This window comes from Alosa pseudoharengus, unplaced genomic scaffold (assembly GCF_046254945.1).
Source record: "Alosa pseudoharengus isolate Yale_2024_CS ecotype anadromous, Long Island Sound unplaced genomic scaffold, YU_APseudo_1.1 YU_APseudo_1.1_scf_15, whole genome shotgun sequence".
In the NCBI taxonomy this organism is placed as follows: Eukaryota; Metazoa; Chordata; class Actinopteri; order Clupeiformes; family Clupeidae; genus Alosa; species Alosa pseudoharengus.
The window spans coordinates 15,162,156-15,179,456 of record NW_027468620.1 but is presented as its reverse complement, the minus strand read 5'-3'; the positions used below and the strand labels follow the sequence as shown (position 1 = coordinate 15,179,456).

Here is a 17,301-nt window from a genome sequence, read left to right as displayed (position 1 = left end):
ATTTCATGTCTTTCTGAGCCCAGAAAACTGGGATTTTTAAAATCCCCTACTTTTTCCTGGACTCCCCTGACACTGGGAACCCTGTATTTTATGATAGTCCTTTTCTTGGCCAACACCGCGGTCTCCCGATTATTCTCGTTTCTTTGTGGGTGCGTAATCCAGGGAACTCATAGAAAATAACAAATGGTTATTTCTTTTTTTCTTGCTTTTAATCCATTTTAGCACAGGGGTTAATTGACAAACGTTTCGGCCTGATGGCCTTCGTCACTGTATTTTATACCTTTGTGTTTCTGTCTTTTTACAGTTTACTTTAATTACTTACTTACTCATTATGACAAAACACTAGATACCCAAGTTACAGAACACCAAATATTTTGCTAAATGAAACATTTCAGTCAATTATACAATAATTTTTCCCTCCACATCGCAAGATCACTCAATACATCTAGGATGATCAATTGGGTCATGAGCGTGGTATTTTGACAGACAGTACTATGAAATAGCAAAAATTTGACATTTTGTTACATTTATGTGTCTAATGTAGAGATGTGTGTTTTGCAAAAACTGAAAATGTGTTTATAGTTGTGCTTCTCTGGGCTTTGGTTTCACTAACTGTAGGTTAGGTTGCTACCGCCTACAGGCATCTTCAAATTTTTGAATGTAAGCAATCCTCCTTCAGGGTTCCAACACCTTAAGATCAGGTTAAGGCGAGACACGGCAGGTGAAAACATCGTTTTTTCATGCACTGGTCAATTTCGAGATTTTGGGCTAATTTGCTACCTTAGCATGTATTCTTTCACACTACTACAACAACAAAGCCCGATTTACACATTTAGGTGTTTATTTCATTACATTTTGTCTACTCGCGCCTGTATATTTCTCCTAAATTCACCAAAAGTTAGTCTTCTAACGTTTCATGCTCTACCGCGACCGTGATCCAAAACATAACATGTGTAGTACCGTTGGAAAGCTCTGTTTTTCCTGCATGACGTTGTGCTATCCAAATATGGACACTTCCTTTGTAACCGCAACCAATCGCGAAAGTTCAAAGGCGAGTCTAGGCTGAGAACGGAATCTCTTGGCTGTGTTCCAAGGCTGTTTTCTCAAATTGAGTTTTTATCATTTTCCAGTAGAAACATCTCAGCCTATGTAGCACCTATGTACACCAAACTTTCCAGATATACACTTAGCAGTATTCTGAAGATATTTACAGAGGGATTTGTTAATAAATCATTCCTGGCCTGATTTATGTGACATTTTAATCAAAAATATAAGGCAAAAATCAATGTTTTAAGGCTATGGACAGTATATTCTGATTTCCTAGGTAATGAAAGCAGATATCCTGAAATCCCTCTGTAATTTTATTTTTATCTTGTATGCAAACAAAATGAAAGAATAATTTTGTACCAGGCTTTATCATATGTTCAGATCTATCTACTGAAAATATATGCAAATTTGCGCATATTTAATGAGATAATGCCTAATTTGCATAATTAAACATTCGAATTTCAAAAACTTGTAATACATTTTTTGTTCATACTTGTGTAAGTAATCAACTGAGGAAGTTTCATGGTGATGTCTATTATTTAAAAATGTTACCCTATTCACCTGTAGTGTCTCGCCTTAAGATCAAATTCAAGGACCTTTCAGGACTTTCCAGGCCCAATATCCTCAAATTCAAGGACCTAATATGTCGATAAATTTCAAATCGTTAAATGGTTAAATCATGTTACTTCAACAGACCAAGGACACCTTGTCGCAGTTTTCTTTTATTTTTGGTCATATGACAGATGGTAGGCCTATTCTATTTTTCATGTTTATAAGATTTACACCTACATTTTTCTGATCACATTATTTTCAATCCAATCTATTTCTCTCTTTATCCATTCATACATCCAACGCTGACTGAGCCAAATCAGATCAAGTGTCGTCAGGTGAGGCCTAAGGCCAGGTGAGATTAAGTATAAGTATATATACTCTTTTGATCCTTTGAGGGAAATTTGGTCTCTGCATTTATCCCAATCCATGAATTAGTGAAACACACTCAGCACACAGTGAACACTAGGGCTGTCACTTTACGTTCGAAAATCGATTGCACAATCGATTGGACCAAACAACACAAGTTTCGAAAACTAAAATAGGGAATCGATTTTAACCAAATATGTACACTATTCATTTTAAACGAATTAAACAAATAAAAAGGATAGATGTAACAAAATTAACAAACAAGAATATAAGAATATAAAAGAATTCCGAAGTGCAGTAGCCTAAGCATTGCGAAAGCTAAAAAGAAAATTCCCACCAATTTTGCGCCCCGGAAACAGCTGTTTCAATCAGCTGCTGTGCTGCTCGTGTTTTGCCAAAAAATGGAGGACAACGCGATCAACCTGTGCGACATGAGAGAGATGAGAGATAGGCCCTAATAACTTGAGTTCGATGTGGAAGTAGGCTTACTTCGGATTTTTGGTATATCAAACTATGGAGAAGAACAAAGCGGTAGGCTATGCAAACTGTGCAATCGAGTACTATGTAGGCGAAATTTGTTTGACATTTCTAATCGTAAACACAGACACAGCTATGTTGAAGCCTGCAGCAGTACTGCAGGCACGAAACTTCACGCCAATAAATCATCAGAAATATTGCTGGCTTGCGTCTACAAGCGCCCTCTTTACGTTCGTCCTAATGCCTGTCAGTTGTTTGTGAATTGGCCTATATTTGCCGTTGAAAATGGAAACGACATAATGAACACTTATGTCTCAAAAATCAAACAGGATTTTTTCACAAAAGTGACAGCCCTAGTGAACACACAGTGAGGTGAAGCACACACTAATCCCGGCGCAGTGAGCTGCCTGCTACAACAGCGGCGCTCGGGGAGCAGTGAGGGGTTAGGTGCCTTGCTCAAGGGCACTTCAGCCGTTCCTACTGGTCGGGGTTCGAAACGGCAACCCTCACTGCAAGTCCGAAACGCTAACCAGTAGGCCACGGCTGCCCCTAAAGAGCGAGACCAGGTGGGGTGCAGCACTCACAGGAGGTCGGCCTCAGTGAAAGTCGGCTGCAGCAGCTCCAGAGGGAACATGCTGATGAAGGGGACACCCATGTTGAGGAAGACCAGCACCACATCCTGCATGCTGGGGACCCACACCTGGAACTTGGGGTCCTGGCTCTCTGCTGAAACACACCAGAGCAAGATCTTAATACTGCCCTTAAAGACAAAGACAACAATCACTTCACTCATGCTCAGGGGTATCCTCAGTACATGTTGTGCTGCTTAACAGTAGAACCCGGCCGATAAAGGATTTTGAAGGCCGATACCGATACAAATATTTGTTGATTTAAAAATCCGATTTTCCGATATATCGGCCGATATATATATATTTTTTTTTCAGAAACGCGCAACAAAACATTAACAGATTTCCCTAGTTATTTGTAGTTATTTATGAGTATTGACTAAAATAATATGATAATGCATTTTAAAAACAAACTTGTTTATTTTTAAATAATATCGTCACAGTGGAACAGAGGAACATCGAAATATATTAAAGTTCTGATAAATCATTAAACAAGATAAAGGTCACTCCTAAATGTGAGTGTGCGTGTAATAATTAGTTCCTATTGCCTTATAAGCTACCTTATAATTACAATGTCAGCTTGCTTATCCCTTTACCTGCACTTTTAAAATTATTTCCATCAAGCTACATCAAAGCATTTTCAATCATCAGTTGCTGCCTGCCTTCTAAAACCTACTATTTAGTGATCTAAATCCATTATGTAACTCGTTAATGCTGCGGCTGAACGACAGTCTGAAACGCACACTTGGCGTCATTGGATTTCACACATGTGTAAAAGAAAAGCTTTTATCAAACTTTTATGCACAAGCTACGTTTTGCACAAGCTACGTTTGATACTTTTTCTCTATGTCTAAATGTTCACTCCTCGCACGTCTAACTTACATTTTACAATGCAGGGACTGTAACTACAGATATACTAGTTATATATACAGATAATATCGGCCCGCCGATAAATCGGTCGGGCTCTACTTAACAGTACAAATATTATCACTTGCAAGTATGCACTATGCAAGATTTTCACCTTTATGAAGCCAATTTGATGGTAAACAAACTAGTAATAGGCAAATCGTTCACCTAGCATAGCTATACAGCATAGACGTAACGAGTCCCTACCGAGAAAACCAGCCATGCAACTTCCAAGAGTGGCATTTGCATTGTGTACAGGGGGGATAAGTTGCGAGAAGTTTGCTATTTACAATAGCAGAGTAACATATAAATACATCGCGACTCTAGAGGGAGCTCTAAACTGGCCAAAAATACCTAAACCTGCATAGTATACCTTTAAAGTTCACTACTGGCCCCAGGTGTGGCGCAACCGTAGGCCGGCGACCCGGATTCGATTCCCGCCCCGTGGTCCTTTCCGGATCCCACCCCGACTCTCTCTCCCACTCACTTCCTGTCATTCTCCGCTGTCCTGTCATTAAAGGCATAAAAAGGCCAAAAAAATATACTAAAAAAAAAAGTTCACTACTGCGCATCAGTCCAATATAATCTTACTGCTATCTGCCTAGATGTTTCTCTGGCATAGCTTTTACCATACTGTCCTCATCACCCTGAGACAATGCCACTTATAACACTAAAACAAACAACAAATGACTAAAGCCAGTACTTCATACATTCCACATTAAAATAACAATTCAATTTTACTTCAGTTACTTTTAATCTATGAAGACCCATGTAACATACTTACCAATCTTTAGGCCAGCAATAAGAGCAAGGTGTTTCAGAGAGTGCAGGATCTGCGCGGACATGCAGGGGTTTGAATGCACCGACATCATCTGCCAAGGTCAAAACATTTACACAAAACATCACAAATTACAGCCATTACCAACAATGTCCCAACTATCAACCACAGTTTATTAATTGAAAAACTCGCTGTAAACTTTCTGCTGGGAGGAAATAGGGAGACAGAAGGAGGGAGGTTTTCACCTGAAGGAGCCAGCGAGAGATCTCAGGCTGACAGGGACTAGAGGCATACGCCGTCTTCAGCAGTCCTGCCCGAACTAGCAGGAGAGCTTGATTAGGACTGGCCCTGTGACAGAATACAGACACAGGCACACACGGAGAATGTGGACGGGTGAGACAGTGACAGACAAAAGATGACCACTTTGCTGAGGTACGGGTCATTTTTGCCCTGACCCACGGGGTCCTGTATACCTGAGGAGGCAGCGCTGGGCTGTGTTCTTGGCGGCAATGCCCTGTGGTAGATGCAGATTGTCCTGGGTGAAGAGTCGGCCGAAGCTGGCCAGAGAGAAGAGCTCCTCTCCAGGGTGCAGGTCCCTGATGGTGCTGGAAGTCAGTGTGTACCGCTGGACAAACTTGCTGCAGGACACAAGAGAGCAGACACACACATACACATTATTTCAGCCATTTTTTCCCCTAGGTGAATTAGGTCACGTTCAGACTAGGCTTCTTTTTTGAAACTGCCAGCATCTGTTTTACATTATATATCCTATGGAGTAGACATTGAGTTTTCAAAAAAAAAGTCATTAGCGTTTTTTTTTCTTTTTTTCAGCGTCTTTTTGAATTTGAAAAAAGTTCCAACTCTTCAGGAAAAGAGACTGAAATGAATCTGATTAAAGATTTCAACCGACCTGTTAACATGAACCCTAAATAATCCGACTGGCATTTAGTCTGCGTTTACAAGCATCATTTAGAAGCTCCTAGTTGTAGTTGCCATGGAAACTCATTTGTTTACATAAATAGTCCAAGCTAATATCACAGTGCTTCGTCTGAGAAGATGTAATTAGTAGCCTAAAGTAAAACAAAGGTGTAGTAGATGTAACAGGGGATTTTGAACTCGCATGTTTCACGCATTTTGGGATAAATAAGACCTTTTTCGACATCAAAAGATGTTAGCATAGTCAACACCCCAACTCTCCACTCCAAGCTTACCAGCCTACTACATGTTACGAGTCAGCTAAAACCGCAAAGCAATGAGCCAGCACACACAACCAAAGATCTTAGTGCTCTAGAATCTTTGTGCACAACCAACAACGTTTATTATGGGCACAGCAATCAAACACAGCAAAACAAAATAACTACTGATTAGGCTAAGCTTAGTTTTGTCGTCAACTGAAAATGACAATCGCATCTTACTGTTTGGTCCATCTTCAGTGATCATGCATAATGTAATGTTTATTGCTGTGCTAAACATGACGACTAGAAACTAGGCTAGAATGTTAGGCCTACTTTGGCCAGTTGCATGTGTCATGCTAACTTTTTCAAAGTCACAAAATGTGGCAAATAGACCCATTGCAATGGTATAGAACAGGGGTGGGCAACTAATTTCCCCAAGGGGCCACATGACAAACTGGGACTGTTGAGGAGGGCCGGACCCAAAATACCGAACTCAAGTCTGAACTCAATTCTGTCCAATTCTATTCTGTTCTTGTATAACATTAAGTAAATCATATGGTTTTGTTTACTACTCGTAAGAACAGATGAAAATGTGAGGGAGACCAAGGAAAAACAGCAATAGGCTATTTAATCTATGTCCAGAATTTAATCCTCATTCTCGAAAAAGATTTTTTGACATTGACATTTTTTCAGTTTTCAAAGGCTGATATAAAAAAGTACTACAATATCTATATAATTAGGCTAGGCCATGAAAATGTGAAGGAGTCAGTACAACCATAGGCCTGTGCCACCATTTCATCAACACTCAGCAATATTTCATCATTAAATCATTACCATCATTAAATTAACTCTATGCAGAATTAGACTATGAAAATGTGAAGCAGACAATAGTAGGCTGTCATTAGTTAATCAACATGCACAAAGAAAACTATTTTAAAAATGTAGGCTATGTTTTTGCTTTAACTTTATGCACAAAACTGTGATTGGTCAACTCGCCCTGTGTGTTGAGCCGGCTGCTTCAAGCAACCTGTGGGTAGTAGCATCATACTAGTTCGCTAACATAAGCTTTGCAAATACAGACATATTTTGGTTACAGTGACGGGGTTATCCGAATGTAAACTGTCTATCTGCCAGTAACGTTTTGAAATTAACGCTTCGTATCTCCAACAAACAGCAGGAGTTCGTTCTGACAACCTTTGCGGTGGTGAGCGACGCAGACATAAGAGACACAAAACTTTGAAAGGTTTACGCCGAGTTAAAGGCAACTAATTGTGTCGACGCAGAAGCATAAATTCTATTCACCAGCACATCAGTGAGGGTGTTTACATCGTATGCATCCACGCACAAATGGGCGTACAAATAGCAGTCACTTTCAAAATAAAAGCAACGATATTGATTTGCGTGCATTATCTCTATGCCAGGCTCTTGACTATTGTTCTTTCACGGACCTTACGCGGGCCGGTCAGGGAAAGCCCACGGGCCGGATGTGGCCCGCGGGCCGTATGTTGCCCATGTATGGTATAGAAACTAGGCTATTAGATAGCCAGCTTCTGGAACATTTTAAAAACACAAAATGCCAACGCCAAATGTTTTTAATAAATGCATGCTTTTCATAGCTAAATGTATTGGCCTCCTATCAGCATCCCACTCACATCATAGCCTCTATTTTCTCCCCTCGCTGTCTCATTCAGGCAATGTTTTTGCTTTGCTCTGTGTGAAGTGAAGTCAGATTTTGTGACTCACGTGTAAGCTCATCTAAAATTATTTATTCTCCATACATTAGTATGTTTTGGTAGCAAGTTAGTGGAACGGGAATCTGCGGTGTTGTTGTGAAAAAGTAAACTAGCAGGCTAAAGAGCGCCGTTTTTCCTGCCATACGGTCAAAATGCTATCTTTGTGACCTAACTGCTACAGGAAATAACTTCGCAGAAAAAATAAATGTACTCCAACAATCGGATTGCCTGTTTACATGGGTGGATTTTTCGATCAATCAGATTGTCAGAACGTAGTACACCACCTCTCTCGATCCGATTGAAAATTGAATCTGATCGGTCTGAATCTGATCCGTTGACGTGTTTCCATGAGGCATTTCTATTCCGATTGAACTATCACTCCGTTTGTAATTGGATTAAATGTGCCCATGTAAACGGGGCTACCTTGTGTCTTTATCGCTTCCATGAAAAACTAGCATATTAGCTATCAAGAACTAGTGATCAGCACACGTTACGGCAGCAAAAGACTGCCTCAATTGCTTTTTGCTGCCAGTGTTTTTTTTAAATCAAAAAAGCACCCTGGCCAACATTTCTTGTCAACAAAAGAAGCCTAGTCTGAACATAGCCTTAGAGTGTTTTGTATTTGAATGTGTGCACTTTGTTGACACACAAATTTAGTCACTGGTGCTTAGTCCCTTTCCTGCTTGAGGACACAGAATCTTACAAACAAAGCTATTAAACATGACAAAGACAGGAGTTTTATCAGGTATGCGACACAGAGTTAGCATGCTCACTGTTGTTCCTGAGAGATGTCATCTTCGTCTTTCTCCCCCTCCTCCACCTCCTCTTCCTCTGCCATCATCAGCAGGTCCTCCCGACACCCCTGCAGCAGTTTTTCCTCCAGCTCCTTTGACCTGGAGACAACAGGGCGGATGAATGGAGGAAGGGAGAGAGAAAAATATTGGAAACAGGGGTAGAGGAGTAAAGGAAAGAAGTGGAAAGAAAAACAAGAAATCAGAGGACACTCAGATCATATTGCACTTTTTTGAACATTTCTCTTTCTCGCTCTTTCTCTCGGAGTGCACGCATATGTGAGTGTGTACGCACATGTATGTGTGTGTGTGTGTGTGTGTGTGTGTGTGTGTGTGTGTGTGTGTGTCCTCACTTCTGGTTCCGGTTTCTCTCAATCAGCATCTGATCCAATGTGTTGTTGTAGCGTACAGGCTTGGTTTTGATCAGCTCCACCTAACATATCCAAGGAAAGGTGGCAGGGTTACTAGACAGAAACGTTACGAGTGTACAAAAACAGTCAACCCTTCTATAGAGCACTGTCAACACACAAAAACATGTGTGGGGGAATGAGATGCAGAATGAGATGACTGGAAATGAAAAAAAGAGGAAAGAAACAAAGAAAATGAAGTGTACAGTAAGAAAAGAGATATGCAGGAAGAGGAACTGACCATGATGAAAAGAAAAGAGAAAAGAAAAAGGTGGAACAGGAAACAGAGAAAACAAAGCAGCAGGTAGGAGAGTGATAGAGAAGGCAGCACTCACGGGAGCTTTGGCTGCCACAGGTGTGCTTGGCTCAGAGAAGGCGTCCTTGTCAGGGGTGGGGGGCGGGCGAACACTGCGCTCCATGATCTCCTGCAGGGAAAGAAGCTTCTCGTCCTCACTGCTGCTCGTGTCACTCAGGGCACAGTCCAGTCCAGCGCCAAATCCCAGGTCGTCCTCTAGAGGGTCCACCCACACCACCTCAGGACTGCCCACAGGGCTAGGCCTTCGGGGCAAGACTTGCGGCATGCTAAATGAATCCTGATTGGAGCAGGCCTGTGATGAATTTGCATCAGGTTCCAATTTTAAGGTGCGAATGTCAGCCTTTAGTATACCAGGCTCATCCAACACCATATCAGCCTGGGCCAGTGTGACAGCGGTCTCATCAGACTGTGCTAACAAGGTGCCAGTGTGTGAGGGAGAGTGAGAGGGTGAGCCTTGACTGATTTCAGGGGAGGCCATGTCGATGTCCATGCCAGCTGATGTGGGTAGAGAGTCTGGGGTGAGAATCTCGTCCAGGTTGTCCATCGACGGAGAGGGGGACGGAGGAGTCTGGAAAGAGCCAGACACAGGGGGGTCGGCCTCGGAAGGGGTGGAAAAGGGCCGCAGGGGGTCCACAGGGCTGGAATGAAGCCCGCTGCTCACACTGGTCTCTCCTGACAGGGCAAACTGGCTGTCGGCCTCAGAAAAGAGTTTCCTTGACAAACTCTTCACAGTCGTAGCCACTAAAGATGAGGAAGAAGCAGACGTGGAGGAGGAGGAGGGTGATGGCTCAGATAGAAGCACTCTTGGCGAACATTTCCCCTTCAGCATTACCACGCCCTCTTGGTTGCGCTTCATGAAGGCACGCTGGACATACTTTGGCGGGGTAGACGGATTGGTGGCGGGAAAAGGGGTGGAGACATAAGGCTGCTTGGCATCGGCGAGCCCAGGAGGGCTGGGTGCCGGCTGTCTGAGGGGAGGTCCAGGCCTCTGTCTGGGTTGGAAAAAAGGGTGGATAGGGGGACGTGTGAATGCAGATCCAGAAGCAGGGTTTGGGGTCGCACCTCTGGGTGTAGGCAAAGGATTTGTGGTTACAGAGGTCACAGGTCTTGTGGGTGTGTGAGAATCAGTAGGTCTCGATACAGAGATTGTAGGAATGGGGGTTTTGGCAAGTGCAGATGTAGGTTTTGCAGGTGTGAGAGAACCTGTGGCTCCAGATACAGTGTTTGTAGTTATGGGGGTTTTGGTAAGTGCTGACACAGGTTTTATGGGTGTGTGAGAATTTGTGGATCCAGATACAATGTTTGTAGTTATGGGGGTTTTGGTAAGTGTTGACACAGATTTTATGGATGTGTGAGAATCTGTGGATCCAGATGTGCTTGTAGGTATGGATGTTTTTGTAAGTGTAGACATAAGCTTTGTGATGGTGATTGAAGGCCTTGACACTGCATTGGTGGGTGTCTGACCGTGTGTGGGCTTTGAAACTGAATTTGTGGGTGTGCAGTTGGGTGATGGCGTCTGCGTTGGTATGAGCCTGGGCACTGATCTTGGGGGTGCATGGCTGTTGGAGTTAACAGGTGTGAGACTGAATATGAAACAGGCTCTAGGGCCAGGGTTTGATGGCCTAGGGGCATTCCCCGGTGTAAATGGGCGACTGTAAATGGACGGTGGGTGGGTGCGTTGGGAATGTATATGAGAAGTGGAGTTGGGTTGTCTGAGTGCTCCACCAGGAGAGTGTGAGCGCATGGGTGGAGGAAAAGCAGGTGCAGAGCCCCGCGGGTACAAGGGTGTAAGTGTTGGGGAAGGCAGCAAGGGTCTGGCTATGTGTGCATGTCTGGGAGCAGGGTTGGCAGGAGGATGTGTGGGCCCGAATGTTACTCTGGGGTCAGCCTGTGTCGGGTGTGACGACGCAAAGGTCGGTCTAGAAGTAGATTGAACAAATGTGTGTCTAGGCTGCAAAGGTCTGGGTGTGTGTTCTTGATTAGGGAAGAGACGTGAGGGAGAGCGAACAGGGCTGGGAGTAGGCCTGGAGGAAGGATGAGCAACGTTTGTGGATCTGTGCGCCATTTCAGATGTAGGCTTTGTGGTATCTGCTGATGTATATGTTGGTTTCGAAGCTGGCTGGCTTTCATTTGCAGAGGTGCCTGTCTGTTTTGACTGGGCAGAGTCAGCGGGTGTGTGTCTGGGTGTCGTGTCAGGCTGTGTGGGGTTTGTAGATGTGGACACCGGCTCAGTTTCAGACTGTGTGAGGTCTGTCAAATTACACTCAGAGTTTGTGGTTATGGGTGTGTGTGTCTCTTTATCCTCAAACTGAGTGGCGTTTGTACACGTGTTTGTCAATATACACTCAGGCTGTGTGGACGCTGTTACATCTGTGGATGTGTGGGTCAATGTACACTCAGGCTGTGTGGGGTTTGTTGATATAGGCCTAGATGATTCTTCCGTCTTCTGAGGCGATGTGGAGTTGGAGGATGTGCAAACAGACTTGGATGGAGTAGGTGGAGGTCCAGGGTTTACAGGCTTGTGTGTTTGGACATGTGCCTGCTGGTCATCATTCAAGCATGGCCGTTTAACTTCATGCAGGCTCTCGATGTCACATTCCCTGAGTCGTTTCAGCAATATGCGGGGCTGCTGGATGCTCCCATCTGTAGCAAGAAATCAAGAAGAGGGTTTTTTGTCCGTCTTTTTTTTTTTTTAAAGAAATGTGATTTATTTTGTTTAATTTGTTATTATTATCAATAAAACTCAAAAAGTCTGAATCATCTTTGCCGTGGTGGCATGCACTGAACATTTTCCTGCCATCCATCTGCTCTGAATATCAGTAGATATTTAATGTAACTACCAAGAACATCGTCACGCATGTATTTAGGCTAAAATAAGTCAATTCATCAACATTTAACGTTAGCCATTGACTGTAGAAGAGGTTTAGGTATAGCTAATGCCCAATGTAACCTAACGGTTAAAACACTAACAGCATGTTGTTTTAACATTGACAGGCTGAATGACAGTTAACAGTTTATACACTCGAAATAATAACACATATCCAACATAATGTAAAAATGAAATGAACTAGTGGTTTTTAACTGGCGTTATTGTTGGCGTAGATTTCTAACGTCAACGTTACGATTCATAACAGTTAAACAACATGCTAGCAAACACCTTAATGTTGGCACATTAGCTTCCAATCTATCCAAGTTCACTGAACGGAATTTTAGGGGAAAGAGGATAACGTTAACGTTGTTCATCCTCCATAAGCTAGTGTCAATGCCCTAAAAGTTATCCTGACTTACCTCAAACCAAAGACGGAAGATTACATTTAGCTAACGTAGCGACAGATAACGTGAAACTGCTTAAGGTGAACTTCTATCCTCTGACGTATCGTTTCTAACAGTAGCCTGAGCGGGAAATCACACAAATTCTGAGTATAACCATTGACCAGCAACCAACTATTTTTCTCACAAGTGAAATATGGATGTAACCAAGCAATCGGTCAAATCAACAGTGTTACGAATGGACTCTGTAGAGTTTAATGAAGCTAGTTGTCGCGTGGCGATTCAATCATCATACGTTGCTGTGTTAACCTATGACTTTTCGATGCAGAAAACAGCGAACACTAGGGGGCTCTCTTGGGATTGTTTTTATGGGGAGGGAAAGTAATCTCATCGCCATCTAGTGGTTGCGTTCCTAGAGTTTAGCGGAGGGGATGGGATTTTTTTTTAGAAAAAATATATCTCGGTGCACATTGGGATCTTAATTTAATGCCTTCCATATGTTAGGCACTGGGGTTACCTCTATTGCTTCAAGTGGTCATACCTTATTTTTAGGATCAGTTGAATTGTTTTGAGTTTTTGTCGTAACATGGTGATAACAAACTACAGTTGCATGTGACACAGGTTTGGGTGCTTAATCTCTAACTGATCAATACGGCAATTTGCTTAACTGGCTTACATATTTTTGTAATAACGGAAGGTGATGTAAACCGCGTGGTGATAACCTTTATGTCTGGATAACTGGTGTTGTGCTTCTACTCACATGAAGAGCTGGCAGTAAGTGTTAAGTGGCAATGCTAACCAGGCTAATAAACAAACCATGCTACCGTGAGTAACGTCAGAGCCCTTCTAAGGAGAGCCTCCCCACTCTATTAATCCCATACAAACCGAATTTGGCTGCAGTTCACCAGAGTTCACCTAGATGGCGATCGCGGGCGAGTCCAAAATACATGGGGTCCTATGGAGCTACATGGCTACATTTGTTGTTTTCACCTATTTAACAACTGAAACCCTCAGATTTTATTTTATTTTTCGCAAAATGGATATGGATTTTCAATCAAAAGTGAAATAATCCGGGAGTCATGTCCTTTCGTTTTCTTACAGGTTGGGTCGTTGTTGCCCATAACACGCTAGCATTGATGCTATGCTATGCTATGATCACGCTAATGAATGACGTCATTGGCACGTTTGAAAGGCTTTTTAGAACAATTAAGTGACAATTAAATAAAGAACAATTTATAAAAAATATAATACTCAACCAAGTGTATTGTCTTTGCCTCCCCTTTCGAATACAATATTCAAATTACTTGAAAAAAAATTATATCCCGAGAAAAGTGGATTTTGAGGGGTACAGCTCCATAGACCTCCATTCATTCTGGACTCGCCCGTGAGCGCCCCTAGATGCAGTACCACACCCGAAGAGTTCCGAGAGTGAAGGTTCTCCCCTTATTAGACATTCTCTGGTAACGTCGAAGGGTAAAGTCACGTGGCTTTTTTGTAGTTCGTTTATGAAACAAAAGGAGCAATTTCGATTTTTTTAAATAAGGCAAAATAGGGTCTGACATTTTCACAGTTAGAAGATTATTACTGTATAGACACCGTAAAAATATTTTTGGTGGATAAGATCGCTGATTTGGCTTCACAGTATTTTTTAAAAAATAGGTCTATGGGACTTAACATTGGAGCTGCTCTTCGATAGGAACGCAACCACTTGGGGCGCTGGTTTTCACTTTCCCTCCCTATAAAGATGCACATTTTTTTTATGAAAAATAGGGATGAAATGTACCTCTTAGCATCTTCTGTAGTGTCACCTTATAGCAGAATCAAATGCAACAGATCAACCGATGGACCAGCAAAAACATGAAAGACAAAAAAAAAAGAAAAACCATTACATATCCTAATACACGCAGAAAAATGATTATATGTATTGTACAGCATCTCCTCATATGTGACGGAAACAAGCACCCAAACCATACATGAGGAACCAGCATGAGTGCCCATCATTAACCCTTTCAGTTTGACTTGGCCAGCTTGACATGTTTCAAGGTTTCAAAGCATTCATTATGAAAGAGGAAGTACTTGAATGTTTATAATTACAGCCGCTACAGAGACTACACAAGTTTCAGGCGATGACATTTTTGACTACATGACGTTTCCTGTAAACGAGTGTCACAGTTGTGTCAACAGAGTGGAAAGAAAGAACCAGACAAAATGAATGAGCAATAATAATTAAGCAATTTAAAGTCCTTTTACCATATGAAAGGAGGTTGGGTCAGTCTTACTGCTAGTTGCTTTCTGGAGGTCCTTTTTGGGGCTACCGAAGGACAACTTGCGGGCAGAGACAGTCTGACTTTTCCTTGGTGAAGCCTCAGAACGTTTTCGCTCACTGCTGGTGTTACGAGAGGGTCCCATCTACAAAACAGACAATAAAAACAAAACTTCAAATGATAACATTGTATCAGCACCATTAACTGTTTAATAAAAAAATAACTATCCTATAAACAAATATGCTTTTTATTTGCAACAGTATTAGTAAACATCTTTTTGTCTATTCATTTTGTTTTTGTCCATGTAAAGTACATTGAATTCACTCTGTGTATGAAATTTGCTATATAAATAAAATTGCCCTGGCCTGCCAGCATGGTTGGCCCAAGTTTTGCAACTCCTTAACAGAGGGGCATCACAAAGGCAGAATTAACACATCCAAGATAAGTGATAAAGCGAGGTTTGACATAGCGTTGTCTGGTCATCCTAGCTCAACTCGTTTCACTAATGCCAATCCAGGATGACTAGGAGCGACTATGTCAAGCCAGGTGTAAGTAATTCAGGATGTGTGCACATTCTCGTTTCTGCTCCAAAGTGCCAACGGTTGGAATAAAAAAGACCGCGGAAAATAGCGTCATTCACACAAAGTGAACAACCGCTTATGATATAGACTAACAATAAAGTACAGTAAAGTTGTCCTTTTTGGAATGAGGAATCATGGCTATTTCTGTAATACAGCAGGAGTAGGCATGGTAGACCAACTGAATGCAAATTTACTTATGCACCCACATGTGAGTGCTTCCTTGTCTCGGCACGCAACGTCATTAAGAAAGCGCTTGCCACTGCAAAGATGCACATAGTATGATATACCTTAATATTATAGTTGAAAACACCTTCAAGAACTTACCCCTCCACTTCCAATCAACTACAGTAGGCTATTCATCAAACGTCTATCAACAAAAGAAGCAAACAACGAGTACCTAGGCCTATGTTAATAATTATAAGGCTATCACACACCGCATAGCGGTACAAAATATGACCGCCGCTCAGTCCTGTACATCCATTCCGCGAAAATAAATCATATTAATGAATTTGTCTCCATCTTCTACTCCATCCCCCACTCTTGAAACTTTTGTGTTTGCTTGTTTGGAATGTGTGTTTGCGGGCCGCACACAAAGTAGCCTACTGGCGCTGCAAAGGTGAATAGATTTGTAGCACTTGCCAAAAAATGTGTAGCATTGTTTAAATTTGTTGCATTGTCCTTTAAAATATCTAAACAATCACAAGTAGGGCAGTTCATCACAGTCCATCCATTGCAACTGGACTGATGAAAGGTACACCTGTAGGCTACATTGTATTTGGGAAAAGCACAGTGGCGTAACTATAGTAGGTGCAGCAAGTGCAGTCGCACCAGGGCCCGTGACCTCCGGGGGCCCGTCGTTACGCCTCCTTTTTTTTTTTTTTTTAGAACTTTAGAATGTTAGAGCACGGAGAGTGAAGCGTCACTTTGACGATCTATCGGAAGATGAGCGCTTAACCGATGCAGAGAGATACTTCAAAGTGCAGGTATTTAATGCAACTCTGGACATCATAATCAGTCAGCTCTCCCAAAGATTTGCAAGTATGCGGGAAACTTGTCATGTGTTTGAGTCTTTACGTCCTATGACCCTTCAACTCGCAGGTGATGATGAACTGCTTGAAAAGGCAAGACGTTTGTCAGACCATTATAGCAGGGACATTGCACCGACATTCCCACAACTCCTCTCATTCAGGTCTTGCTTTAAAGCAGAGATTTCACAGAAGTCATCTATTTTTCAACTTGCCAAAATGCTGGTGGTAGATTATGACAGTGTAACATCCACATTCGGGGAAGTGTGTACTCATGTTGTTTCTGACATTCTGTGACTGTGGCAACAGCTAAACGATCTTTTTCCAAACTCAAACTTATTAAGACCTAAGGAGCAGCATGGGGCAGGAGAGGCTCCGTGGGTTAGCTATCCTGTCCATTGAAAATACGAGAGCCAGAGCATTAAATATTGGGAACATCGTTGACGAGTTTGCACAACGAAAGGCTCGTAAGATGGCCTTCTTCTAATGGCCTAATTCACGCATATTGGGGATTGTATGCATATGAATGATTTTATTTGGTTTCTGGACGGTTAAATAAGTTAGGCTACATTAAGTTTTGTTTCTGCGCAGTGCGAGTTTATAAGCAAGCAATCTACGCTTGCAGTTTCAGCAGAGGGTTGAAGAGGCGCATTGAGTGTTCCCATAATTCCATGCGAGTTATGTTAATGCAGTAATATTAGATTACTCTGGCCTGCAGGCTGTTAATAAAAATATTTTTTAATGTTTTCACATGTAATGGATATGTAGTCGTGTGTTTTTTACTTGGAATTGTAATCTGTAACTACTAAACTACTTCGGTGCCTCAGGGACTTTGCATAAACAATTGAAGTCACCCTTAATGTGTATTGCATGTATCAGGGCTAATTCATCCTGGGCCAAAGTTCGTCGGTATGGGGCCCGCGTACCGCTCTCGCACCTGGGCCCACCATTGGCTTGTTACGCCACTGGAAAAGCATAAGGTAGCAG

General features: G+C 42.2%; 1 protein-coding gene across 6 annotated transcripts in view; it reads right to left on the bottom strand.

The window, feature by feature from the left end:
• Positions 1–17,301, bottom strand: part of slf2 (SMC5/6 complex localization factor 2) — a 42,891-nt gene that overhangs the window by 11,876 nt on the left and 13,714 nt on the right. For 3 of the 6 annotated variants that reach the window (XM_076285704.1, XM_076285709.1, XM_076285706.1), the window contains 10 exons: positions 14,695–14,853; positions 14,228–14,252; positions 9,194–11,817; positions 8,805–8,884; positions 8,434–8,553; positions 5,226–5,390; positions 4,998–5,100; positions 4,759–4,846; positions 4,348–4,482; positions 3,027–3,168 (listed from right to left, as the gene is read on the bottom strand). In XM_076285704.1, coding sequence (XP_076141819.1) covers positions 3,027–3,168; positions 4,348–4,482; positions 4,759–4,846; positions 4,998–5,100; positions 5,226–5,390; positions 8,434–8,553; positions 8,805–8,884; positions 9,194–11,817; positions 14,228–14,252; positions 14,695–14,853 — 3,641 coding nt within the window. The remainder of the gene's footprint in view (positions 1–3,026; positions 3,169–4,347; positions 4,483–4,758; positions 4,847–4,997; positions 5,101–5,225; positions 5,391–8,433; positions 8,554–8,804; positions 8,885–9,193; positions 11,818–14,227; positions 14,253–14,694; positions 14,854–17,301) is intronic. The other 3 variants (XM_076285705.1, XM_076285707.1, XM_076285708.1) reach the window with 3 other exon arrangements.